Source organism: Eschrichtius robustus, chromosome 19 (assembly GCF_028021215.1).
Source record: "Eschrichtius robustus isolate mEscRob2 chromosome 19, mEscRob2.pri, whole genome shotgun sequence".
Taxonomy (NCBI): Eukaryota; Metazoa; Chordata; class Mammalia; order Artiodactyla; family Eschrichtiidae; genus Eschrichtius; species Eschrichtius robustus.
The window spans coordinates 51,591,702-51,617,321 of record NC_090842.1 but is presented as its reverse complement, the minus strand read 5'-3'; the positions used below and the strand labels follow the sequence as shown (position 1 = coordinate 51,617,321).

Sequence of the window (25,620 nt, the reverse complement as noted above, 5' to 3'; positions counted from 1 at the left end):
GCCCTGGCCCTCTCGCTTCTCTGGAAAAGGATTCCCAGAATAGAGTCGGGGGAGGTAGGCATGGGCCCCAAGGTATCTTGTGTACCCTGGGGCCCTGCAGAGGGTGGGCTCATCACTCTGCCCTCGTCCCACGTTCAACCCCCGCAGTCCCCTGCCCATCACGCCCAGCGGGGGGCCAGGGCGCTGATGCAGGAAGCTAGCTGGGCTTCTGGGTGGGCCTCTCCATAAGAAAGAAGGACACGGAGGCAGGGTAGAAACGACTGTGTATTCCCTGGTTACAAAGCGAGGCTGTGGCGGTCATCAGCGTGTCCGGCGGGTCAGCAGACCAGCAGGGCCTCGTCGTCACTGGCCTCCAACGTTGGGGAGCAGGGTGGCGGGGGGCTCCTGCAGACACCCAGTGGCTCTGGTGGGTGGGGGCCTAGGGTGCTGCCGGCAGTGGGGGCCGGGGGGTGAGGGCCCAGGGCCAAGCAGGACTCCCGAGGCATGTCCACAGGGGCTGGGTTATCCACCAGAGGGTCCCTGCCGGCCTTTCTGTCCTTGTGCACTGGCCTGGCCTCTGGGTCCCGCAGGCCCGAGGGGGGCGGCGCAGAAGGCCCCACCTCCGGTGCGTGGCTAGGGGCGCCGGGGGGCCCCTCCCCGGCTGCCCCTGGGCTGCCTGTGTCTGTTAGGGGTGCCGGGGGGTCTAGGCCAGCCCCCGGTGCCGGCTGGAGGAGCCCGTCACCCAGCACCGTCTGTGAGGTGCACGCAGCCGTCAGCAGCGGGATCTGTCCGCGCGGTGCCCGCGGCCGGTGAAAGAGCCGGTTCCAGAGGCGGCCGAGGCGGCGGCGGGAGGGCCCGCGGCGGGAGGCGTGCCGGCGCATCTGTCGCCGCATGGCCGTGCGAAGGTTCTGTAGCACCGAGGCCTGGAGGGTGGGGCGGCGGCTGAGGGGGCAGAGGTCAGCACGACCCCCGAGGACCCAGAGACCAACTTGTCCCCTCCCCGGCCATGGCCTGCTATGTCACCTGTCCAGGCCTCATCTCCCGCCTCCCTCGACCCCTGGACCAGCCTGGCCGCACGCCCCTCGGCCTCCCTGTCTTGGGTGTTTTCCAAGGTCTGGCCGGTGGGGTCTCATGCCCTCTGGCTCACCTGTGACGCACTGTAGACGGGAAAGTCCTCCACGGGTGGAATGAGGCCCTGTGCGATGAGCTGCCCGTAGGACGGGGGTGCCTCGCGCCGCACAAACTCAGCCTCCAGGCGTGTCATCTGGGTCTCAAAGGCCCTGAAAGCAAGGGCAGAAGGGCAGCATGGCGGGGCTGAGGGGACCCCCCCACTTCCCGCCTCCCACGGGGGCTCCTCAGCAGGACGTGGGACCCTGTCCTTCCGTCCATACATCCCGGGGTGCCCAGACCCGAGAAGCCCCGTGTGGATGGCCCGAGCCCCAGCTCACAAGCCCACAGCTGTACGAACAGTGAGCCCAGGGCCTCGCTCCAGTGACAGGAGGAAAGCGAGGCTCTGGCCCCGCCGCCCACCTGTACTCCTGCGTGCGCAGGGAGTAGAGCTTGAAGGCGCAGCCCAGGGCAATGACAAGTAGCAGGCCGCAGACCAGGCTGCCGATGAGCGCGGCGGTGATGACCTTGCGGGGCACGGCCGCCAGGCAGCCGTGCTCGTCGCTGCCGTCCTGGCAGTCCTCCTGGCCGTCACAGCGCCACGTCTCGAAGATGCACAGGTTGGTGCCACAGTGGAAGGTGCCCGGCTGGCAGGAGAAGCAGTTCTTCTCGTCGGCGCCATTGGGGCAGCTTTTCTGATTGTTGCAGCGGTCGGCCGGCGTGTAACAGAGGCCGCTGCCACCCTCACAGGGGTACTGGTCGGGGGGGCAGGCGGGGCAGCCCTGCTCGTCCCGGCCGCTGGCGCAGTGCCACCAGCCGTCGCAGCGCTGCGGCTCCGAGAAGCAGCCTTGCTCCCCTGTGTCCTCCACGTCGCCCTCGCGGCTGCTCCCACACGGCTGCTCCCACGGAAGGCAATAGCCCTTCACCTGGTAGGTGGCGTTGAAGCCGTGGCCGGCGCTGCGGGCACGGGCATGGTAGGCCACGGTGAGGCGGCCCTGGGCGGCCTCGAGGCTCACGGGCCGGTGATTGCTGCGGTAGGAGAGCGTCTGCAGCAGGCGGTCCCCACGCTCGCCCAGGCCCTCGTATACCTGCACGTAGTCGTCGTAGCCCAGCCGCAGTTCCAGCTGCAGCAGCACGCGCCGTGGGTCCTGCGTGTCCACCAGCCACGTGCAGTGAAGGTCCGAGGGCCCGCGGGCCGCACCGAACAGGTCTGGGGAGGCGAAGGAGCCATAGAAGCTGCCCAGGCGCCGGCCGCAGGCCAGGTCAGGGCAGCCAGCCTCGTCGGAGCCATCGCCGCAGTCCTGAGTGCCGTCGCAGCGCCGCTCGGCAGGCAGGCAGCGTGTGGAGCGCGCCCCGCTGCAGGGGAAGGTGCCCCCGGGGCACAGGCTGCCCGGCGGCTCGGAGGCGGGCGCCGAGCAGTTGCCCTCATCAGAGCCGTCGCCGCACTCATCCACGGTGTTGCACTGCCACGGGCCCGGCAAGCACTTGCCGTTGTCACAGCGGAACTCGTCAGCCTGGCAGGATGCCTGGCCCAGCTTCCCTGTGGGGTGAGGTGCGTAGTAGAGACAGTCAGGGGCAAGCAGAGCTGCCCTTCAGCCTGGGGCCAGCAGCCGGCATGTGGTGCCCCCATCCCAGCGGGGCCTCTGCAGGGTCCAGGGAGAGGCAGGATCCAAGGAGAAGGGCCCTGGACGCTCCATGGCCAGCTGAGGGGCAGAGACCCTTCAAATGCCAGGGCAGGCCCAGGTCCTGACCTGAGCTGGGGGTAAGGGGAGAGCTCCCCACTCTGGCCAAGTCTATGAAGCGGGGTCAGTGACCTCGAGGGGCTCCAAGGCACCCTGCGGCAGCAACATGACCAGTCTCCATCCCAACACTGGGCTCCAACTGACAGGTCTGCTGGGGGAGACCCTGCAGGGAGTGGGTCGATGGAGGGTGCCGCCCTGGCCCCCCAGGAGCCCATGTGCAGACACTGAGGTGCCCTGCCCACCCTACCACCGGCATCACCTCGGATGTATGAGAGACGGAAGCCCTGGGCCTGGCCGGAGCTGGAGGCGTCCGAGTGGAAGAAGATCCAAACGTGGTCCCGGGCAGAGATGAAGGCGGGCGGGATGGCGGAGCCACAGAGCCGGAAGGCCTCCTGGCGGGGCGGGGCTGCTGGGCCCAGCATGAGCCAGTCCAGGGAGCACTGGTGGGACTCCTCCACGTCAAAGTTGCGGAAGCTGCGGGGGGGCGGAGAGGGCCGCCGACATGGGTGGGTGGCCGGGGACCAGCAAGGAACGGTCATGCCTGAGCTCACGGCAAGGACGGCCAGCCCCACTGTCCCTCATCTCCTCCACTCCCAGCTGCTCGGTGGGCCCTCCAGGGGTCTGAGGGTGGCTCCATGAAGAATCAGGACAGCGTGGACAGCCTGGGTCATGTCAGCCCCAGTGCAGCCTCTCCACCCTCGGTCAGCGCACACACACACACACACACACACACACATACACACGCACATGGCACCCCAACCCAAGGCGGAAGTGGAGTGGGAGGCAGGCGCCCCATGGTAGGCAATTCCCTCCACTTACACTCTCCCCTGAAGGACAAGGCCCAAGGGTTCAGATCCCCACTGTGCTGGCTCTGCTGGGACAGACGCTGCACAAATCCCAGGCTTGTACACTGAGGGGACCCGTGCGCACCGGGCTGGCCTAGGCTGGGGCTGGGGCACAGCTCAGCACCTGGGGAGAAACACTGGCCCTGGACCCCCTGGCCCAGGCTGTGGGATAAACAGAGCCATGGAGTACTCTAGAGGTGGCCAGGAAGGGTGGAGTCTTTGAAGAGACTCCCAGAGGCCACAGGGAAACGGGCCCAGACCCTGATGGTGCCCATCACACCCCTGTGCCTTGGAGCGACTGGGGGCTTCCGGGCTTTGCATTTAGGAGAGTGACTCCCCATGACCTCCCCAGTCCAGGGGTCCAGCCTCAGTTCCACCATCTGGTCACCTCACCCCGTTTCCCTCTGCATGCCCCCGCAGCTCAAGCACCTGGGCTCCTGCCTGGTCTCCTTTCCTGCCGAGACCACCCCAAGGCCCCTGGGGAAAACGTGCTCTGGGCTCAGTGCCAGCCTGGCCTCAAGCCACCCCTGCAGGACAGACAGGACACCTCTGCCACCTCACAGACAGCTGGGCCATGCCCACCAGTCCCAGGGCTCCCCTCCCTGGCAGGCCTGAGGTGATGGACAGCCCCGCAAGCCCATGAGAGAGGCTCAGGGCAGGACGAGGCCCAGGTCTGGGCAGCCAGCACCAGAGGCCCACACTCACACGCTCACATGCACCCACATGCATACAACTCATACGTGTGCACATGTAGACTCACACACATACTTGCACACATACACGTCTGCTCACTCGTGCCCACCACACCTACCCACACACGTGCTCACACATGCACACACACCTGTCCTTTATACCTGCTCAGATGGGGCTCACGCACATACACAAGCACACGTTGAGTGCTCACACATGTGCACACACATCTGGTCACTGTGCTTGCCACGTGCCCTCACATGCACACCATCACACTCACATTCAGTGTGTGTAGGCCCACATCGGTTCCCTCTGACACCCCCAGGGCCCCCATACCTGATGGTGATCATGTCCCCACGGTCACCCTGGATGTACCAGCTGCAGTTGGTGCCCGGTGGGTAGTTGAGGGGCCAGGCTGGGCTGTAGATGACACCGCGTCGTTCCGTGTGCTGCTCCAGTTTCCCGCTGCAGGCGGCTGTCAGGAGAGGAGGCTGAGAGATGCTAGCCTCACCTTTGGGTGGGAGGGGGTAGTGAGGGAGGGGTACACTTGAGCCCCCCATGGCTTGAGCACAGGCCTTCCCCGGGGTGGGATCAAGGCCAGCCAAGGTGGTCATGGCCAAGAGGAAGGCCACAACTCGAGACTTCATGGAAGTGGTGTGTATGGCGTGGGCCAAGGAGGGCCCACCTTGTGCCCCAGAGCCTAGGTCTTATCCCTTATCCCCGGCAGGGCTGGGAGCGAGCCCACCAACTCCCCTTGGCACCTCAGTGGAGAATCCTGCAGCCCTAGGCGCAGGCAGACCCACTATGGTTCCCTGCCTGTCCCCCTCCTCCCACCCCGGGGCTGACTAAATACAGGCCTCAGCCCAGGAGGGAAGGGGCTTTGCTCACCCAACACATATTTACTGAAGACCTACTATATGGCAAGCACAAGCGGTAGGCATGCTCGTAAGACAGGCAAAAGCCTGGCTCTGTGGAGCTCACAGGCTGGGGAAGGAGCAGACAGACTATGCAGATACCCTGGGTGAAGTGAAGATTATAAAACAGGCCTGAAAGGAGGACCCGATGTCCCAAGGTGGCTGGAAATGCAGGCTGGGTCTGATGGCACCTTGTGTGGCATTTGGGTTTTATCCTGAGCCTAAGTGGGAAGCCACCAGGGGTGGATGTTGTAACCAGATGAGGAAACTGAGGCTCAGAGAGGGTAACTGAGCTGCCCATGGCCACACAGGAGGTAAGTCAGGGCCCACCCTGGTCCTCTAACGGGCTCGGCCTCTCACTGCCAGCCTTGAGCCAACGCATTGATGAAGTGTCCACCGTACACTGTGTCGGTGAGCTCAGGGCATCACGCCGGCCAGCACGGGTGACGAGTGCCTCTATGCCCAGCCCCACCGGCCTCACTTTACCCACGTCATTACACGTGCCCTCTGCTTCCCAGCTGAGCCCACCCAGCCTGAAGGCGGCAAACCCTGCCCCGGTGTGCCCTGGCCTTCCCAGGACCAGGAAGGCCCTGCGCTTGGCTGCCCCCACCCCTCACAGCCCCTCCGTCATACTTCTTCATCTGATCTTCACAACAGCCGGCAGCACAGGTGGGGCCCATTATACAGATGGAGAAACTGAGGCTCGGGGAGACAAATGATGACGCTTTTCCCGAGCCCAGCAATACCACCTCCTCTCTCCCACTGCCTGGCCCCTTCCACCGTTGCCCTGGAAGTAGGGTCTCTCTGCTAGCTCTCAACAAGACTCTGAAACCCCAAAGGGCTCGGGTACAGAAGGGAGAGTGAAAGCCCTCCAGCCACCTCCCACAATCTTAGGAGGGTACGCGCGGAGGTCCGGGTGATCCAACACTGTGACAGCAGGGAGTTAGCCCCCAGCGGTGGCTCACAGGAGCATCAGGGGACTAGAAGAGAAACACTCACCCTGACCCTAAAGCGAGGCTGACCACGCTCAGGTCGCCATCAGAGCGACAGTCGTGGGTCGGCGAGGTACCAGCCAGGGTTCTCCGCTTGGCACTCAGTGTGGCCTGGGAGGCCAGCCTCCCTGAGCCTCAGATTTCTCACAGCCCAGGAGGGTAAGGACTAAACAAACGGAGGGGCGGCCAGGGGCCTGAGCAACGTGTTCCCTCTGACGGGTGAGGCCGCCGGCTTTATGGGCCTCACAGAGACGCTGGGTGCTGACCTGGGGACACCCTGGGAGGCATGAGGTTATGAAACCCAGAAGAGGCTTCTCCTCCTGCAGGGTGCTGGGTGGGAGGTCCCCAGGCAGGGCTGGGAGCACATCTTCCCCACTCACTGAGTCTCTAAAGCAGAGGTTACACCTGGAGTTGGAGGCTCCACCAACCAGTGTGGGAGTCACCCCCTGTCCCCTCCGCCCCCAGGACAAGGCCTGAGGCAAAGCAATACCTACCCTGGCCCAGAGGCTTCCCCTATGGGATGGAGCACTCATGGAGGCCAGGTTTCCCACACTGGCCAGGGAAAGCTAGGCCCGCAAGGACCTGTGTCTGGCCCTTCTTTCATGAGTAGGGAAGCTTGTCTCTCCAACCACCAGCCTAGTCAAGAGCAGATGACTGGACAGCTGCCAGCCCAGCTCTGCCTCTCAGCAAAGCCCCTGACAACACAACCCCCGAACAGTCTCACCCCTGAGTGCCCCCTGGCTGCCCCAGAAATTCCCACGTCGGGGGCAGCAGTGTCACTCAGTCACTGTTTATTCTTCTCCAAAGGGGGCCACAGAGACCATGGTTTCTGCAGCCGTCGGCCTGGCCCATGCAAAGAGACCGTGGAGCAGGAGGGAGGCCAGAGTCCGTGCAGGGCCCCAGACTGGACGCTGCCTGGCCGTGGGCCTGGAGGGCATCATCAGCTCAGACCACCGGCCCCCGGCTATCTCGTTTCTGTGACGGCAGGCCTCACCCGCACTCCACCACCACCCCAGGACCCAAGCACAGGCAGCGGAAAGAGCCTCGTGAATCCAGTCCTGGGGTCCACACTGCCAGATACACCGTTGTACCCTAGGCCCCAGCTTGTCCATCAGTGAAATGGAGTCAGTGGGTGCTGCTTGTCTCAGGGTGGCTGGGAGATCTGGGGAAGCGGCAGTCTCTAGGCAGACATGTGCGCTGGGTTGAGTAGCGGTGATGCCCATGGGAGGTGAGGGTAGTGATGGGGTGTGTGATGATGGGTGGGCAGCAAGGGGAGCTGGGAGATACTGATGCAGGGTGGAGGGTCTTGGGGGGTGTTTAGGGGCAGTCAGAGAGATCTGTCTGAGCTTAACTGGGGGTGACCTATGTTCACTCGGGCAGAAGATTGCTCGGCCCTCGGGTCAAGGTGGCCTGCTCAAGGGGGCAAGGGATGACTGAGCACTTTTAGACCAGTGTCCTTCTTTCCTGGTCCAAAGAGACGTCAAATACTCCTGAGAGGGTACAAGAAAGGCCTGAGGGCGCGCAGCGTACAGATCTGGTTTCCAGAGACCATCGTTACTCCGGACAACCTGCTGCTGTAACCAATGACAGGGAACTGGGAGCCCCACCAAAGCACTTGGGCGCAGCTGCCAGGTGAGGGGAGAACAGCCTGAAGACCCTGCCCAGGCTCACCACCCCGCCGGGTCACAGTGGCCACACAGCGGAGCCCAGAGTCTGGGGTGGTCCGACCCAGTTAGTGCCTGACAACCTGGGGCAGGACGGGGTCTGAGAGGCAAAAACCTGTGAGGTTCCCGGGCAGCCCAGCTGGGCCCTCCGGGGGGTCTGAGCCCAGTGACAGCTGGGAAGGGGCAGGCCAGACAGTGATGGTCTGGGCTCCTCACAGTAGGAATCGCAGGGAAACCCTGAAAACCGCAGCAGCATGAAGCTTTGGGTGGAGGGAGGCACCTCTGGCAGCACAAACTGGTCTCCACTTCCCTCAGCAATGCTAGAGGGTCAGCGATGGGCCCCAGGACAGTCCCAGGCCCAGACCACCACCTGTGGCCGCACAGGACACTGCGGGGTGCCAGGCACAGGCAAGCTGGACACTGCTGGCAGCCAAACATGAGGGTGGACCTGGATGGCTGTCTTTCCTGGCTCTAGGAGTGGACCTAGTCCCTGGAGCATTTCTTTTCTAAACGTGGAGCAGACATGTTTGGAGCCACATGTCCACCCACTACACCAGCAGGAGGGCTGGCCTGGACTCACATTTGTAAGACCTGACACCCTCACGTCCCCTTCCCCCATGCCTACTCTCTACCATAGCCACAGACACCTGTCCCAGGTGAGGCCAGTCAGTCTTCTCCTGGAAATGAGGATGGGGAGACTGGGTGGTTAGCTGTGGGGGCCAGGACGCCAGGTAGGGCCGAGGCTGGCTCAGTGCTGAGCAAGGCAGGGCCCTGGGCCAGCAGAGTCAGCAGAGAAGACCAGGCTGCCGGGAGCAGGAGCTGGTGGGCAGGGAGAAGGGAGACTGAGGATGCGTCTGAGAGACGGGCCCGTGACAGCAGCTTCTGTGGACCCTGAGCCCCCCGATCCCAGGGACCGCAGCCAGCAGAGAGCCCTCTCCCTGAGCCGGCCTCAGTGGGTTTCTGCTGCAAGCCGGGCCCTGAGCAGAACTAGAAATCCCAGGTACCTCCTGCCCCACGATGCAGCTCAGCACACAGCAAACAAGTCCGCGGCCTCCAGACTCCAGCTCCCAAGGCCCTTAAGATGTCTCACAGTGGCACCAAGGACCACAGGGGCCTGGGCCTGTGCATTCGCCAACCCCTGGCAGCCCCCTCAGCAAAGGACAAATGCTCCTGATGGCCTCAGCCTCCCTCCCGCTCCTGGCAGCCTTCGCTGTGCTCGGCACTAGGCCCAAGCACAAAGACGGCCAGTGGATGGACGGACCCACGCGGACAGGCAGGAGGCAGCCGCGGAGTTCTAAGCGTGTTTTCTTAGACTCCATATGTCTATTTGGCATCCACTAACCACAGGGCCAAACTATCAGCCAAAGTGTTTACCTCTCTCCTGCAAACCAGTTTGCCTGAAACTGGTCTTTCCTGGGCAGACTGGCTGATCTGAGGCTGAGTCTCCTCACTCTCTTCTTATCTAACTCACACACCAAGCCAATATTTCATCCCAGGGTCAGGTACCAGGCACCGAGAGGCCACCCCCATAGCCCAGAGCCCTCGGGAATTATTCAAATTAGCCAATCCTAAGCTGCTTCCGCTGCCCTGCCTTGCCTTTCCCACTGAAACTCCAATCACGGCTCTGGCCTAGGCCTTCGCCTCACTCCTATGTCTGCCTTGACCAAACCTGGTATTTCCCCTGTGACCCTATGTGGCATGGCATGTGCCCTCCTCACAAGACACATAAGTAATAAATCCCTCCATCAATGGCTTTGGTCTCTCGGTGTTGTCAGTCAGCCATATCTTTATCAACTAAATCCCAGGTATAATTTTAAAGCAGGCAGGCATCTCATGGCGCCCCATGGCCCTCTGGGAACCCTACAGCCTACAGGAAGCACAATCCGTCAATTGTGTGGGCTGTGACAGTTTCCTAGTGGTATTAGGCCACCATGTGCCAACGCTGTGCTGAGCACCTTACCTCATTTGCCCATTTAACCCTAATAAGCAGGCTTTGGGGTAGCGCCTGTTATTGCACCCATTTTACAGAACAGGAAACTGAGACTCAGAGAGGTGTAAGTTTGCCCAATGCCAAACAGCTCCTTTGTGATGCAGAAAAGATTCCCAGGGATTGAGGTAGAAAAAGGCCAGGTGACCTCAGGGGTGGAGCCAGGATCCTGAAGGCTGGTACTCAGAGGTCACTAAGCCAGGAGGGCAGGGAGGAAAGGAGCAAGGGGAGAAGCATCTTACTCACCTAAAGCAGGAACGGCGCTGCTGAGCCGCCCGGTGAGAACAATGTTCACTGCGGGAGACACAGAGAGAGTTCAGTGGATTGGGGGAGGGGCGTGGCTCTTGGGGCTCAAGCACCTGGGGCACAGGACAACACAGCCCAAACTCCAGGCTGGTTCTCTTCATCTCGCAGGGTAAGGCCCAGAGTGCTGCCACAGAGACTTGTGCTCCCACCCCAGTCCTGCTGGGATGGGCAGAAGCGAGAACCTCGGGGTCTCAGCACCCACCTGAACACCCAGAGCGGAAGAGAGCAGGGTGCAAGCCCGACTGCACCAGACAGCTCCTGCCACTTGCCACACTTGGGAATTCTAACTTACTTGTGAGCGGGTGTGTTTCTGTTTCCTCTCAGGCTTGGGAACCATGGGCCTGGACCATCCTTCAGAGAGAGGCCCTTGCTCAACCTGGGCAGGTGGCCTGTTTGTCAAGGGGGCTCCTACCACCCTGTAGGGCTTCCTCCCTCTGAGGGGCCTCTCCAGCCAGGGAGGGAGGGAAACAGTTCTGATTACACCCATTTTACAGGCACTCACAGCTAACAGGGTTCAAGGTCCTCCTCACTGTGCCATACTGACCTTGAGAAGAGAGGCAAAGAATTTGCCTGCCACCTACCCCTTCAAGTACCCACCACCATGGGATTTGCCCTTTGCTTTCATCTACTGCTTTCCCGCAGGGGTTATGGGAACGGAAGATATGGGCAAACTCAACTTCCAGGGGTTCAGGGTGCCTCCTTCCCCAACATCAAGGATGCCAAGGGAAGCAGAGAGCATCTCTGCAGGGGTCAGCCCCCATCTGGTGAGGAAGCAGGGCCAGCTGCCCCCTAGCAGTACACCCAGGTTCTGCTGGGCAGAGCCTATGCCTCATCTGGGCAGGGAGGGCCTTGGGAAGGCCAGAGGGTCTGCCCCTTGCCTTGCTCCCTGGGGAAGCCCAGCACCCAGCAGCACGTGACCACTGACAGATTGGGGAGTGGGCACTCTGGGGGCCGTGGCCTTTACTGAGACCCGCTCACACAGCTAAAGCAGGGGCCTTCCCCCAGCTCCTGGGTTCTTGGGGGTAGAGGAGGGTGCAACCTAAAATGAACAGGCTTCTTTTTTACTGTCATTTCAGTGACTTCAACCAACCTATTGGGGTTACAGAGCCTTCACTAATGACACCATAGGGTGTCCCCTAATGACCCGGGGCTTAGATAATGGCCTCCCTCCTTCATCATGGTAAATAAAGGAGCCATGTGGCTTGAGGATTTAACTCCTTCCTTCCCTTCTCCCCCACACAAGGCCCTGGAAAGGTGGACAGAAAAACTCCGGTAGGGCTGGAGGGGTGGCCAGGCCTGGATGGGTCCCTTGGCCCTCCCCAGACACACCACCTGGGCTGATGAGGCCTGCCCCGCTGGGTCTGAGAAGCCACAAAGGGAAAACAGGAGTCATTCTAGCAGCTGCCTCCTGCCCGGCATCCTGACCCGGCTCCGGCTAGCTCCCGCCCCCAACCCACTCTGGGCAGGAAATAGTTCCTTGTTGAGGGGGCCACCGGCCCCAGCCCAGCTGGCTTCGCCTTTGTCCGCAGCTCCGGAGGCCCCCGACCCCCCATCGCCACCAAGCTAAGCACGGGCAGCCCAGGCAGAAAGCCACTGCCTGCCAACCCCAGGCGCCTGCACAGCGGGCCGCCCTGCGCACCGCTCACCCGGGCTCCCGGACGCTCTTCCGAGCCGGGCGGGAGCCGGGGCTCCGCGGCCGGAGGCGCCCTCCCAGGCCTACGACCCCAGCAGGCCGGGGTCCTGGGGGCCGCAGTCTCCGCGGCCTCCGGCGGGAGCTCTCGCAGTGCCCGCTCTGGGAACTCCAGCCGCAACCGGGGGAGAGGGGCGCCCCGGGTGCGACCAGGGAGAGGTGCGGAGCTACAGAGGCAGGGGACAGACCCCCGCCGTGCCCGCGCGGCCCACTCACCCAGGCAGACGACGGCGAGTTGTGCCCGGGCGCCCGGCGCCCCCTCCGGCCCCGCGGCTGCCCGCTTCTCCATGCCGGGGCCGGGCGGCCGCCCGCGGACGCCGCCTCCTGCCCCGCGCCTGCGGCTCCGGCTCGGGCTCGGGCTCGGGCTCCCGCGGCGGCTGCGGCCCGGGTGCGGGCGGCGGCTCCGGCGGCGACTTTGTGAGGCGGCGGTGCAGGCCCACAGCGCGCGCGGGGCCACATCGGCCGCGGCGTCACGGGCCCCGCGGGGGCTCAGCGGCGGCCGCCAGGGAGGACCCCTGCCCGCCGCTGCCCCCGCGCCCCGGGCGCCGCGCCGCGGCCGGCCTGTGCCCGGGGGCCCCCGGCGCGCCCATGCCCCGCGGCGCGCAGCCCGCCCGGCCCTGGCGCCCCCCGGCCACCCCGCGCTGCTCCCAGCCCGCCCGGCCGGTGCCGCCGGTGGAGCGTCAGCGGGTCTGTGGGTCCTGCCGCCCGGCCCCTCGCCCGCCTGAGCCCGGAGGCCGCGCCGCGCCAGCCACGTGACGCGCCCGCCGAGCCGCAGTGGCGCTGGCAGGACGGGTGCTGGCTGCTGGGGCGGGCCGGGGGCGCGCGCCCCGCCTCGGGTGCTGGACAGCTCCGCGCAGGCGGCCCCCGGCCAGTGCGTGCCCTCCGGCCCCTGAGCCTGGCTCTCCGAGCAGCCCTCCTCCCCGCCCAAGACTCGATCCTCCGCGGAGCCGGCTGTGATGGGAGGGGAGGGAAGAGGGTGGCAGAGAAAGGGGCTACGCGGGGCTGATTAGGGGCTGAAGGCAGGACGGCGCGTGGTGGCGCAGGACTAAGGCCTGTCTTCCGCGTGAGGTTCTTGCCACTCCGACCTGCCCCCCTCGTTTGCTACAGCCCAAGTAGCCCTGCCACATCCCTGAGATGAATCGCTCTGCGCAGAGCGAGGCCTGTGAGGGGACACTGGTGACCACTCTAAGAGGCCCTGAGCCCAGCCAGTCATCCCGACAAGCACTGGGAAATGGAGAGGAGGCCTGTTTCCCAGGCTTGGGGCCCCGTCTGGGAGAGTTCTGGGCCCAGTAGAAGCAGAAACCGGGGAAACGGCTTGAGGAGGCCATATAGGGTTAAGCAGGGCCAACCCTCCTTCCGAGACTGATGTGAAACCAGAGGTCCCCAAAGGTTCCCTCCCTGGCGTGGGAGGCTTGGCAAAGCCTGTCCCGCCTGCCCTGATGGAGGCTCAGGACCCCTCTCCCCCTTGATTTTCCCTGTTTAGGAAGGAAAGTAGAGAGTAACTCAACTAACTCATTTTCACTGTGCAGGCCAACTGGATTTTAATTTTTAAAAATTTGGAAAAAAAACCAACTTTAGGTTTTCTCTCTTTCCTTGTTCTCTCTCTTCTAATTCTTCTGGTGATTTTTCCATAGCAGACTTCTTCTTGGGAGATGTATTAAAGGGTTTAAAAATCAAATAATGGGATAAATGACTCATTTATGGTAAAGAGCACTAGCCTGCTATAATTTGGTTTCAGAATTTCCTCAGGCTGCTGACCGCCTTGCAATGGGCGTTTATGCTCAGCAAAAATGTTCAGCAGAAGCTGGGACACTGACAGTGAAGGTCTGCAGTTTTGTTTCCATTTGAAGATGCTTTCTACTTCGGTGTATGTTTTGCAAGCTCTATAAGGAATCCAGGGTTGAGGCCAATGAATGCCCTGGGGAGTCCTAGTGGAGCCTGCAGCAAAAAGAAAAATGTGAGCCCCTATATACACTTACCAAACTATCAAATATCCAATATCTTGAACCATGTGGGAAAACATGGCTATATATAAAGCTCCAAGTTGCCCAATCTGCTCACACCCTGCTGTCTACCCTTAGAAACCCACACAGCAGGGGACAGGCAGCTCGGGAACCTCAGGCCGGTTGGAAACAACCCTTCCCACTGCACAGTACAGCAGAGTCATAAAACAACAACAACCTAACTTTATTTAAACTTTTGATAATTTGTTCAGCATGAATTTTTTTTGCATTTAGATTTTTTAAAATATGACTTATCTTGATTACTGGTTTTTTTGGCACAAACTTAGTCCCCCTGCCCATATTGAGACCTTAGCTATCTGATACCCCTTTCCGGTTTAGTCTCACAGTGGTCTAGTGCCCTCTAGAGGCTGCCGCCCCACGCAGGGGCCTCGCTAGGGGTCCCCAGTGTAACCCTGGCTCAGTCCTCTCCCCCAACACTTCTCACTACTTCTGGAGCAATTCCTGGCAGCCTAATCTCTGCGGGAGGACTCAACACCCTGGCTGCAGTCACTGGGTCCCCCTCAACTTTTTAACAAACATTCTACCTTGGCTTGATTGTATCCAGGAGGTTTGTGTCCCTCACAACCCAAAATCTTCCAGCTACTGGAGAATTTAGTACTGGAAAGAGGGTGATGCAAGTAACAGACCCTGAGAACATGCAGACTGGTTGGGGCAGACAAGGGAGCAGCGGGGCAGAGGGATCCAGGCGGGGGATCAAGGTCCTCCTGGCAGGAAGCTGGCCTTCCCAGTTAGGAGGAAGCAAAGCTACTGTCCCTCACACATGTCTCATGAGATTCAGCCTGTGGGCCACTGAAGCCTTCAGCAATCTGCTCCAGGAGTGAGGAGAAGAGGGCAAGCAGAGAGGAGAAGGAAGGGGCATGGACGTGTCCCACATAAATCCCTGTCTGGAAGAACCCACTCACCAAAATGCAGGCACAAACTCAAGCCGGCTCTTACCCAGCTGGTTGCTGGACACTATGTAGAGGATGCCAAGTTGGATGGTAATTGTCTTTCTTTTTTTTTTTTTTTTTCTATTTTGGCCATGCTGCACGGTTTGCAGGATGTCAGTTCCCTGACCAGGGATTGAACCTGGGCCACAGCAATGAAAGAGCCGAATCCTAACCACTAGACCACCATGGAACTCCTGGTAATTGTCTTTCTTGATCTCAAATAGTTAATTTCTTTGAGGATCAAAGGCCAAATACGGCTTTGGCAAGCCAAGCTGGAACAAGGGCTTATGACCACCTGGTCCAGGTTTACTGCAAGTGACTTCCAGGCAGGCAAACTCTTCATTGTCCAGACACCTCCCACTCGGCCATCTGCACCTTCCCTATGGTGCCCAGCTCAGTTCTGGCCACATCATTTACTGAGTCAATAATTTCTACTCCAATCCCCCGAGGCCAATCCATCACTAAGTCCTGATAGCTCGTCCCCACAATGTATCTCGAATCTACCCACTTCTCTTTACCACCATGGCCACCTCCCTGGTCCCAGCCACCATCTCCTCTCTCTTGGGCCTCCTACGTGGTCCCCTGCCTCCCAATCAACAGCTCACATTTTTAACATGCAAAGTGGACCATGCTCCCTGCAGAAAATGCTCCAGGTCGGACTTCAAAGTTTTTAACCTGAGCTTTGTGATCCTGTGGGACTAGCCCTGCCTACCACCTCTCCAAGCCCCCCTCTCCACCCAACTCGTTCTGGCCTCAGAACGTTTCCACCCTTCCCAGAGCTAATTTCTACTCTTCCTTCTTGGCCAGGAGAACAGTCAAGAAGCAGAGCCAGAGAGCATTCAGAGAGATGTTCTAAGCCCTGTGAGCAGCCCCTCCAGTGTGTGGACGTTCTGACTGACCCCACGTGTCCAGGGCCCCGTTGGAGAGAAGCACTCCAAGCACCTGAGGCCAGCCACTCACTCGAGCCAGTGGTGGAGGGATTGTTCTGTATTCATTTAAGATAAGTCTCTCCCTTCCCTGGTGGCGCAGTGGTTAAGAATCCGCCTGCCAATGCAGGGGACACGGGTTCATTCCCTGGTCCGGGAGGATCCCACATGCCACGGAACAAGTAAGCCCGTGCGCCACAACTACTGAGCCTGCACTCTAGAGCCAGCGAGCCACAACTACTAAGCCCGCGCTCTAGAGTCCATGCGCCACAACTACTGAGCCTGCGCTCTGGAGCCCGCGAGCCACAACTACTGAGCCCGTGTGCCACAACTACTGAAGCCCGCGTGCCTAGAGCCCATGCTCCACAGCAAGAGAAGCCACCCCAATGAGAAGCCCGCGCACCACAACGAAGAGTAGCGCCCACTTGCCGCAACTAGAGAAAGCCCGCGCGCAGCAACGAAGACCCAGTGCAACCAAAAATAAATAAATACATTTTTTAAAGGTTTAAAAGATAAGTCTCTCCTTGGGCAGAAACCATCCTCGGACGCTTTATAAGATCCCTCTGGGACCCAGCAGTGGAGCCTCACAGTACAGGGCCTTCTCTATGGCTATTTTGCTCTCAGATACACTAAAATCCGTGTTTCTCAAATGATGTTTTAAAATGTGAGCCATTTATATAGAAACTAACATGAAAACCTGCAACTGTGGGATTTCTGAACAGCAGTTAATGTTGTACAACTTTGAAACAAGACTGTGGAAGGACAGGAGAGGAAGCAAGAAGAGAAAGAATAGCTTTAGAGAAAGGGAGTTAAGGTTTATTTGCATTAAAAATACTACAAATATCAAAAACACAATGAGATACCACTTTACATCTATTAAGATGGCTATTACAAAAAGAAAGAAAAAATAACAAGTGTTGGCGAGAATGTGGAGAAGTTAGAACCCTAGTGCATTGCTGATGGGAATGTAAAATCGTGCAGCTGCTGTGGGAAACAGTTTGGCAGTTTCTCAAAAGGTTAAATATAGAACTACCATATGATCTAGCTAGTCCACTTCTGGGCATATACCCAAAAGAATTGAAAGCAGGAACTCCAGGAGATGTTTGTACACTCGTGTTCATGGCAGCATTATTCACAATAACCAACAGGTAGAGACAACATAAGTGCCCATTAATAAATGAATGGATAAACAAAATGTGATAGAGACAGATAGATACAGATATAGATATAATGGAATGTTATTCAGCCTTAAACAGGAAGGATGTTCTGATACATGCTTCAACATGGATGAACCTTGAGAACATTATGCTAAGTGAAACAAGCCAGTCACAAAAGGACAAATACTGTGTGATTCCACTTATATGAGGGACCTAGAGTCGTGAAATTTATAGAGACAGAAAGTAGGAAGGTGGTTGCTAGGGGCTGGAGGGAGGAATGCATGGGGAGTCATTGATTAACAGGTACGGAGTTTCAGTTTGGGAAAATGAAAGAGCTCTGGAGACGGATGGTGGTGATGGTTACACAACAATGTGAATGTACTTAATGTCACTGAACTACACACTGAAAAATGGTTAAAATGGTAAATTGTGTGTAATGTGTATTTTACCACAATTAAAAACTACTAAAAATAAACTGGCAAAGTTCAGGGTTGTGACACCATTTCCACTGGGCTCTGTGGGGTGAGCGGGTCAGCCTGAGTTGCTGCTTTGGATTTAGTGTGGCTCAATACTGGAACCTCCCAGAACCTTGGTCTGCCAGGGGTGATGGGGGAAGAGGAGGGCTCGGAGCTGAGCACCTGCCCCACCCTGTGTGACGCCCAGGCATCCCAGCCACAGCCCAATGACAGGCCACATCTGCAGACACATCTGGTGATGGGCTCAGCACGGCGAAGCACATCTAGCCATAGACACTCTCCAAGCCATTGCTGGTTCTTCCAACTTTAAGAGAATAATAGAATAGTAGCAGTAAAACCATTTCACCTTCAGTACTGAGCAGTAATTTTCAAATTATAGGCCTGGAACAGTGATAGTAAGTATGAAGTATGTCGTAAAAGCACCATTCCAAAAAGAAAAAGAAGATTTTACTGCAATAAAAAGGTTAGTGCCGGGTCACCCCCTTACTTTACATAACCCTCTCCACTGTAATTTTGAACAAGGAGTGTGGTTCCAATTTTCAATCAGAAAGCTCCCCTCAGCCTTGCTGAACCACTCAGAAGTGCCCTGAAATGATAATCATTTGTATATTGATTTGGGGGAGAATCAATCCAATTCAGTCCACCTCACTAAAGTATTAATGGAGCAAAGTACATCAGAACCCCGAGGTGGGTTAACAGATACTGTTTGTTCTTTAACTGTGTTGCTGCCGCAGGAATAAAGGTGACAGGTTGAGAGCCCGAGTCCAGAGGCACGGGTGCAGATCTGGGAGACCCAAGCCAGGAAGGATAGACTAGAAAAGCCATAGAGACAAGCCCTCACATCCCAAAGTGTCTCCTTCGTGGTCAAGGTCAAGAGAGTGGAGGCCAAGCTCACTTCCAGCACACGTGGGAGATGAAATCAGCCCACTGAGGGACTCCGGGTGGCTCCTAGGGAAGCCACACGTCCCTGTTAGAGCTCCTAGGACTCCGGGGGGACACACGGGGAGCCTAGTGCAGTACTGCTCACTCGCCAGGGCTCAGAGGACCCCTCTTCTACCATGGCGGACGGTGAGCCTTTATTATGGACTTAATGGTTGTATTTAAGTCAACTCATTTTACTTAAGTAGTCCTGCTTCATTTTACTTAAGTATTTACTTAAGCTACCTCTATATAACTATAACTATAAGCATGACCCAAACAAAACATGGCACATTTTGTTGCCTGCATCCCTGTTTTCTCTGTCTCTGTTTCTCTGTCTCTGTCTTTCTGTTTATTAATCTCCACCAAGGAGAGTTAGGAAGAAGGCTAGAGCATTCAAGACACACTAGCTTCAAAGCAAAGATTTTCTCCTCCATCAGATGAGAAACACTGGAGAAGAACTGAAGGGAGAGTAACATCCTGGCATCGTGGTTCAATAGCATTCACGGCAGGATGTGACAGTCCTGACCCAGATCGTCCCAGTCCCGCTAGAAGTCATCCCACACATCCCGTATCCCACATCACGCGAGCAGGAAGATGGGCATGATTAAGCACAGAGGCTTTGGAGTCAACCTGCGGAGGATTCAACCTGGCTCCCCACGCACTCCCCCCGTGAGCAGGTTTAACTTCTATGAACCTTGGTTTCCTCATCTATAAATAGGACCACGACAGTACCTACTTCACTAGATCATGGTAAGAACTCAAAGCACTGATACTCGCAAGGCACTTATAACAGTGCCTGGCACAGAGTAAGCACTCAGTAAATACTAGCCATTATCCAACTGCACCCCCTTCAGAAAAACTCCTATTCAGTCTTCAGAACCCAGGCCAGCTATACTCTGTCTGCCCTCCCAGAGGAAGATAAAACTCCCTCCCACCTCACTGCTTCTTCTGTACTTCGAACAGCGTTCTGGGGCTGAACACATCATCCTCTTGTCTTATTTACAGTCTTATTTCCATGGCTGTCTGTGTCCTTAAGCTGTCAGCTCCTCCCTAGAGATGTTAAGCTACCTTTTACATCCTCATCATCCAGGGCAGCTCTGCTCACACCTACCTAGTAGGTAATTAGCGGGTGTTTACTGACTTGAGTTGAAGCAGGTGGCAGCATGGCTCGGGCTGCCTACAGAAATACTGTTCTTTTATTGTGTCTCCAATCTCTCATTCCATAAGTCCCAACTTATGGGACTCCTAGGAAAGGAGTCTATCCAGCATCCCTTGGAATCAGTCATCACCTCCAGAGAATCTTGCCCCATCCCATTCTCCATCCCTAACCCAGCCTGAGTTTGGTACACATACTTTCTCTTCAATTTTATACTTTTACTACACAGTATATACCCATGACCAATGTATCATATTGTTTTACTTAAGTGGTTACATATTGCTGTATCCTCTGACAACTTGCTTTTCATCCAGTGTTATGTTTACAAGATTTATCCACATAGATATGCTTAGACCTAATTTATTCAACTGGGAGCCAAGGGCTGTCTGATCTTGAAGCCCTAGGAATTGGCATCAAGCAGGAGCCATTCCTAGATATTCCTATAGTGTGTGCTACAACTTACCATGGGCTTCTGAATTGAAAGGTTTTGGTGTGAACAGAAGTTTTCAATTCACTAGGGCAAATACCTAGGAGTGGGATTGCTGATTGTATTGCAAATATGTTTAATGTATGATTAATGTATGGTTAATGTATGTATAAGAAGCCACCAAAGCTCACTCAAGAAGAAATAAATAGTACTATATCTATTTTTTAAATTGAATTTGTAACGGAGACCTTCCAACAAAGAAAGCTTCATGCCCACATGGTTTCATTGGTGAATTCTATCAGACAATTAAGAAAAAAATCATATCAATTCTACACAACCTTTTCAAGAAAATAAAACAGGAGGGAAACTTCCCAAGTCACTGTATGAGGTCAGATTTATCCTGATACCAAAAACAGAAAAGGAATTTACAAGAAAAGAGAACCATGGACCAATATGCAACACGAACATAGATGCAAAATTCCTCAACAACATATTAGCAAATTTAATCCAGCAATATATTAAAAGGACACTAAATGGAGTTTATCCCAGGAATACAAGGCTGGTTCAACACTGGAAAATCAGCATGTATAATTTGTCAAAAATCCATAGATCTGTACACCACAAAGAGTAAATTTTACTGTATAAAATTATTTAGAAATCACCCAGAATGTCAGGGGAATCCAAGATGAAATGCACACTGTGACAAATAAATTTGTTTACAAATGGATGGTTTAACCACACTGAAACTGGTGAAGAAAAAAGGAGCTAAGACAGTGTATATTGACTAGATACTGTAAGACTAAAGAAAAAAAGAACTGTACATAAACTGTGCTCTGGTTGGCAGATTTGTTTCTCAAACAGGTACAAGCTATGGATTCTGAAACCATTTTACATGTCTAGTAGAGTTGAACAAATAAGTAAATGTATTGGAGATAATGAGAGAGACAGGTTTTTCACTGACTGAGAATGAAGTTACCAAAAAAGCAAGGGGGGAATGCAAGAAAGAACACTGTGGTGCTGGACTGCAGTTAGAAATATCAGTATGAACTCATGTGTTAAAGTATCAGTATGTACCCAGACAGACAGAAAATAGATATGTATATATGCATGTTTAGAATTCCCTAGCTCTGTCTGCTGAGAGGGCCTAGAAGCAGTGACACCTCAGTAGCAGTGAGGTCACCCAGCACCCAGAACTTGGTTTCTAAATACTCTTCTCTAATACAAGGAACCAGGGGTCCCTGGGGAAAACTGTCCAGGGCTGGGACTGAGAATACACAGATGAGCTGGCAGAGCCAGAAAATAATAAAGACAAAAAAAAAAAAAAATACTGCATGGTATGCTCCCCAAAACCCATAATCTCAGTCCATTTATGAAAAAAATTTAGACAAATCTAAATTGAGGGACATTCCACGAAATACCTGGCCAGCACCTACTGGAAGAGACTAATGAGAGAGGAAGACTACATGCCATGTGAGATCCAGGTTGGATCCTGGAACCAAAAATGGACCTTAGTGAAAAACTAGGGAAATCTGAATATAGTCTGCAGTTTAGTTAACAGTGTTGCACCTATATTAATTTCTTTGTTTTGATAAACACACCAAATTATGTAATATGTTAATATTGGGGATCTGAGAAAGGACTCTCTGTACTATTTTTGCAACTCTTCTGGAAGTCTAAAATTATTTCAAAATAAAAAGTCTCTTTTAAACCACAAATGGAAACCACCACACATATTGGAACAGCTAAAATAAAAACATTGGCGATACCAAGTGCTGGTAACGTGGTAGAACTTGAACTTGAATTCTCATCCATTGCTGACGGGAATGCAAAATGGCATAAGCATTATGGAAGAGAGTGCAGTTTCTAATCTGGTCATAGGTAAGTGAGACATACACTTACCTATGACCCAGCGATCCCACACATAGGTATTTACCCTAGAAAAGTGAAAACTTATGTTCACATGAATCCGTATTTGAATACTTATAGCAACTTTATTCATAATGGCCCCAAACTGGAAATAACCCAAATCTCCTTCAACAAGGTAAACCAACTGTGGTACATCCAGACAGTGGAATATCACTCAGCAGAAAACCAGGAACAAACTACTGATACATACAGCAACATGGACCAAAGAAACCAGACCCAAAGGCTACATACAGTATGATTCCATTTATATGACTCTCTAACAGGCAAAATTCTAGGAGTGGAGAGTAGATCAGTGGTTTCCAGACGCTGGGATTTGTGGAGGGGTTAACTACTGTAAGGGGGTTAACTACAGGGGATATTTTGGGGGTGGTGAAACTTCTTCATCATGATTGTGGAGGTAGTTACACGACTTCATGCATTTGTCAAAATTCAACACTATACACCAAAAATATGTAAATGATTGTTTAGTTATATGCAAATTATTATTAAATTAAATTTTAAAGTTTAGTTTAGGCTAGTATATATAAAGTCAGAGCCCTCTTGATGCCTCATTCCAGTCTCCTCCCCACCTTTTCAGAGGTAAACACTGAAATGAATTTCATGTCTACCCTTCTGACCCTTAAAAAAAAAGTTTTTTAACATACCTATATGTGTACGTACCATAGAAAATACACCACTTGAGTCTGGGTTTGTTTTTTAAGCATAATAAACACTATCACATTGCATGCATCTTCTTTCCTCTGGTTTGGTTTGGTTTGATTTGGTTTTGTCCCTTCAGAAGGTCTCTGAGTCATTCAGGAGATGATGCTGATGTGTCGCCAGGGCCCCAAGGGGACACTGTGGGATTCGCCCACCCAGCCCTCCCTCTTTTCCTCCGGGTGACAGCATCTCACCCAGGAAAGCCCTGAGGCCCACCTCTGGCTCACAAAGCTCAGCCCAAGATTTCGAAACTGGGGAAACTCTACCCTGAGCTGGTGGGGCAGCGGGATGTCCGTCTGGAGCTGCTAGCAACCAACTCCCCTCCCATCTGGAATGGAGGCAACCCCAAGGGAAGCAGAGCCAAGGGATGGAGAATGAGCAGGTCCTGAAGCATTTTGGAGAGCCTAGGCCACCCAACCAGAAGCCAGCGCCACCCAGGGACTTCCCAGGGTCAGGACCCAGCCAAGTTCTCTTTTTCTTCAGTGGAAGGAGTCCTAAGGAGCACGCAGGGACCAGGTGCTGGGCTCCCACCCGAGAGGTCACTTCCCTTCCCGCCAGGGCTTCGGTCCTCTGAGCTGCCACACAGGCTGCCCTCATGCCCTCTGTCCCATGTGCCTTGACACCGTCTCCTTCGACTGGACCCGCCTCCAAAAGACACTGATGAAAATACCAGGAAACAAAACCCAGCCAGCAGCACATGCTTGGTTTACACCCACTTTATCTGTCAGAATCCATTGGTCCCTTTGTCAAAGACTGCTACCTACATTTGCACGTTCTGTTCCATCATGTTGCTTGTTTAGCATTTGGGTGGTGGATGTAGTTTGAAAGAATTATACTATTATTTTAAAATTGTTACCAAAATTATAGACTATAAGATGCAACAGTAAACGTGGTTGGTTGTGAATATAAAATCCAGCATTCTCTCAAAATTACTGGGAGAAGTTGTACGTGTTTATGTAGATAATAAATTGTTACACGCTAATTACAAATTTGTTCATTTTAGAATGTAAAGAAATAATACAGGTCTCATAATTACAGATCTCTTCATTTGTTTACCTCCAATCTCATTTTGAAGTGCTGTGATCTAGAATAAACTCTTAGCTCTATAATGATATTTTACAAACTTAGAAAACGCGGTTTAGAAATACTTGCTTGATGAATAGGTTTATATAATTATATTCTGTTCTATAAGTTATGGTAATTCAAACAAAATTCTTTACTGTCATGCATTAAAAAGAGCTTTGGGACTCACTGAAAGAGGGAAATCAGGGGTGCGCCTCCACCATGAAACTGATCAGCCTGGCCTTCTCCAGGTCTTGGTTCTCATAGGTATGGACTTACTGAGTCACTGGCCTGGCAGCCATCCCAGGATGGCCTCCACCTCTGAGGCCACCCTTAGCTATGTGCCCTTGGGGCTGACCCGAGGAAGCTCTGCTGAGGAATTCATCAGCAGAGTCACTCCCTGGAGCATCAACCGGCCTCCAGAACCCTCCTTAAAGCAAGGTTCCCACGCTCCTTGATGCAACTCAGTCCCAGGTACACACAGGTATGCCAGGTCATCTGATGCACATAGCAGAGCAAGCACAGCTAGTGGCTGACTTGGTACCGCTTCACTGTTTAAAATACAAGCAACAAGGTCCTACTGTACAGCACAGGGAACTATATTCAATGTCCTGTAATAAACCATAATGGAAAAGCATATAAAAACAAGAATGCATATACATGTATAATGGAATCACTTTGCTATACAGCAGAAATTAACACAACATTGTAAATCAACTATACTTCAATTAAAAAATAAAATAAAATAAATAAAACAAAATAAATAACTGATTGCAACAGCCTTCTAAGAAGCCACTCTCTGTTCAGAGGGAAGTGATGGAGTATCTCAGGGGCACAGACCGGTGAGGAACAAAAACATCAAGGCTGGAAACCAACCCACACTAATTCTTACACCTGCCCTTTGCTCCCCATCTTAATGCCCCTCCAGCCTGAATTAGCCCCCCACCCAGGCCTTCTAACCTCATGTTACAGCTCCCAGAGCACAGAGTAAATAAATCATTCTACGCCTAGTAGATACTTCATGTTTGCTGAGTTTAAGTGAAATTTTGATGAGTTTTTGTATTAAAATATAATCTAATTAATTATAAGAAATATAATGCGGTGTGAAATGTTTTTTTCTGTTTCTATATTAGTTACCTATTAAGTTAAATAATAAAATCTTATAATTTGTACAAATACATTCAACAGTACAGTTTGATTGATAAAAATAACCACATGATTGAGCAGAGCTGGGGTAAGAGAAATTCATGACTGATTTTGTCTCCCCCAGCTGAGAACCCAGCACAGTGGAGACCCAGCTCTGGGCCCTTCCCTGACAGTCAGGCTTCTTCCCCAGAGGCTGTCAGCAGGTTCATCCCCAAGGCTGAGACCTCCAGATGATCATTAAATGTGAAACCCTTCCCAGGAAGCAGCTAGTGGGGTGTGTACATCTCTGTCCTCCTGGCCCAGATGAACCCCTATCTGGAGCCCCTCAAGCTGGAATTACACAGGAGGTAGAAATAGGGGGTGATAACACAGCCCCCAAATGGAGGCCTGGCCCTGCCATGAGGACACAGGCAATAGGCAAGAAGAGTGAAATCTGCATGGAGCTGGTGGGGCAGACTGGGGTAAAGATCCAGATTGCTGCTGACACGACTTTGATTATTTTAATATTTTAATTGAGATTAACTCTCATGCAGTAAAATACTTACATCTTAAGTGTACAATTAAATGAGTTTTGAGTCTTTCGGGATCAAGTACGAGGTGGGAGAGTTCATTCTTGGTGGTTTCGTGCGCCACAGTCGAAGGAGGAATTGGGCCCAGAGGGGGCTGGGGAGGTAGCCCAAACCCACCAGCCAACCTAGCCCCCGGGTCCAGACTCCATCTGAGCCCCACCTGGGTCCTCAGCATTCTACACGTTTCTGCCTCCCCCTCCCTCCCAGTTCCATTGGGAAGTCTAGATCTACTTCTCCCTACAAGACTGGCAGTGACCTGGCTGGAGACCTTAACATAAATCAGCAT

The 25,620-nt window shown here is 54.5% G+C and overlaps 1 protein-coding gene across 2 annotated transcripts; it reads right to left on the bottom strand.

Annotated features, from left to right (window-relative positions):
• Positions 1–246: 246 nt before the first annotated feature.
• LRP3 (LDL receptor related protein 3) lies at positions 247–12,359 on the bottom strand. 2 transcript variants are annotated; one of them, XM_068527605.1, is made up of 7 exons: positions 12,133–12,359; positions 10,167–10,214; positions 4,700–4,874; positions 3,088–3,302; positions 1,510–2,626; positions 1,127–1,259; positions 247–902 (listed from the first exon to the last, which is right to left on the bottom strand). In XM_068527605.1, exons 1-7 carry the CDS (start codon positions 12,203–12,205, stop codon positions 318–320), a joined length of 2,346 nt encoding a protein of 781 aa, XP_068383706.1. In that variant the 5' UTR covers positions 12,206–12,359; the 3' UTR covers positions 247–317. The 2 variants fall into 2 exon arrangements, with proteins under 2 accessions (XP_068383706.1, XP_068383707.1); XM_068527606.1 differs by having other exon boundaries at positions 4,700–4,838; positions 12,133–12,358.
• Positions 12,360–25,620: the final 13,261 nt, after the last annotated feature.

Bases quoted from the DNA above. Each gene is read 5' to 3' on its own strand.
- LRP3 (XM_068527605.1), bottom strand. From the start codon at position 12,205: ATGGAGAAGCGGGCAGCCGCGGGGCCGGAGGGGGCGCCGGGCGCCCGG. The intron at 3,303-4,699 runs GTATGGGGGCCC...GCCCCCCCGCAG, and splicing joins GGGGACATGATCACCATCAG to CTTCCGCAACTTTGACGTGG. The intron at 2,627-3,087 runs GTGATGCCGGTG...CTCACCCCACAG, and splicing joins CCGTCTCTCATACATCCGAG to GGAAGCTGGGCCAGGCATCC.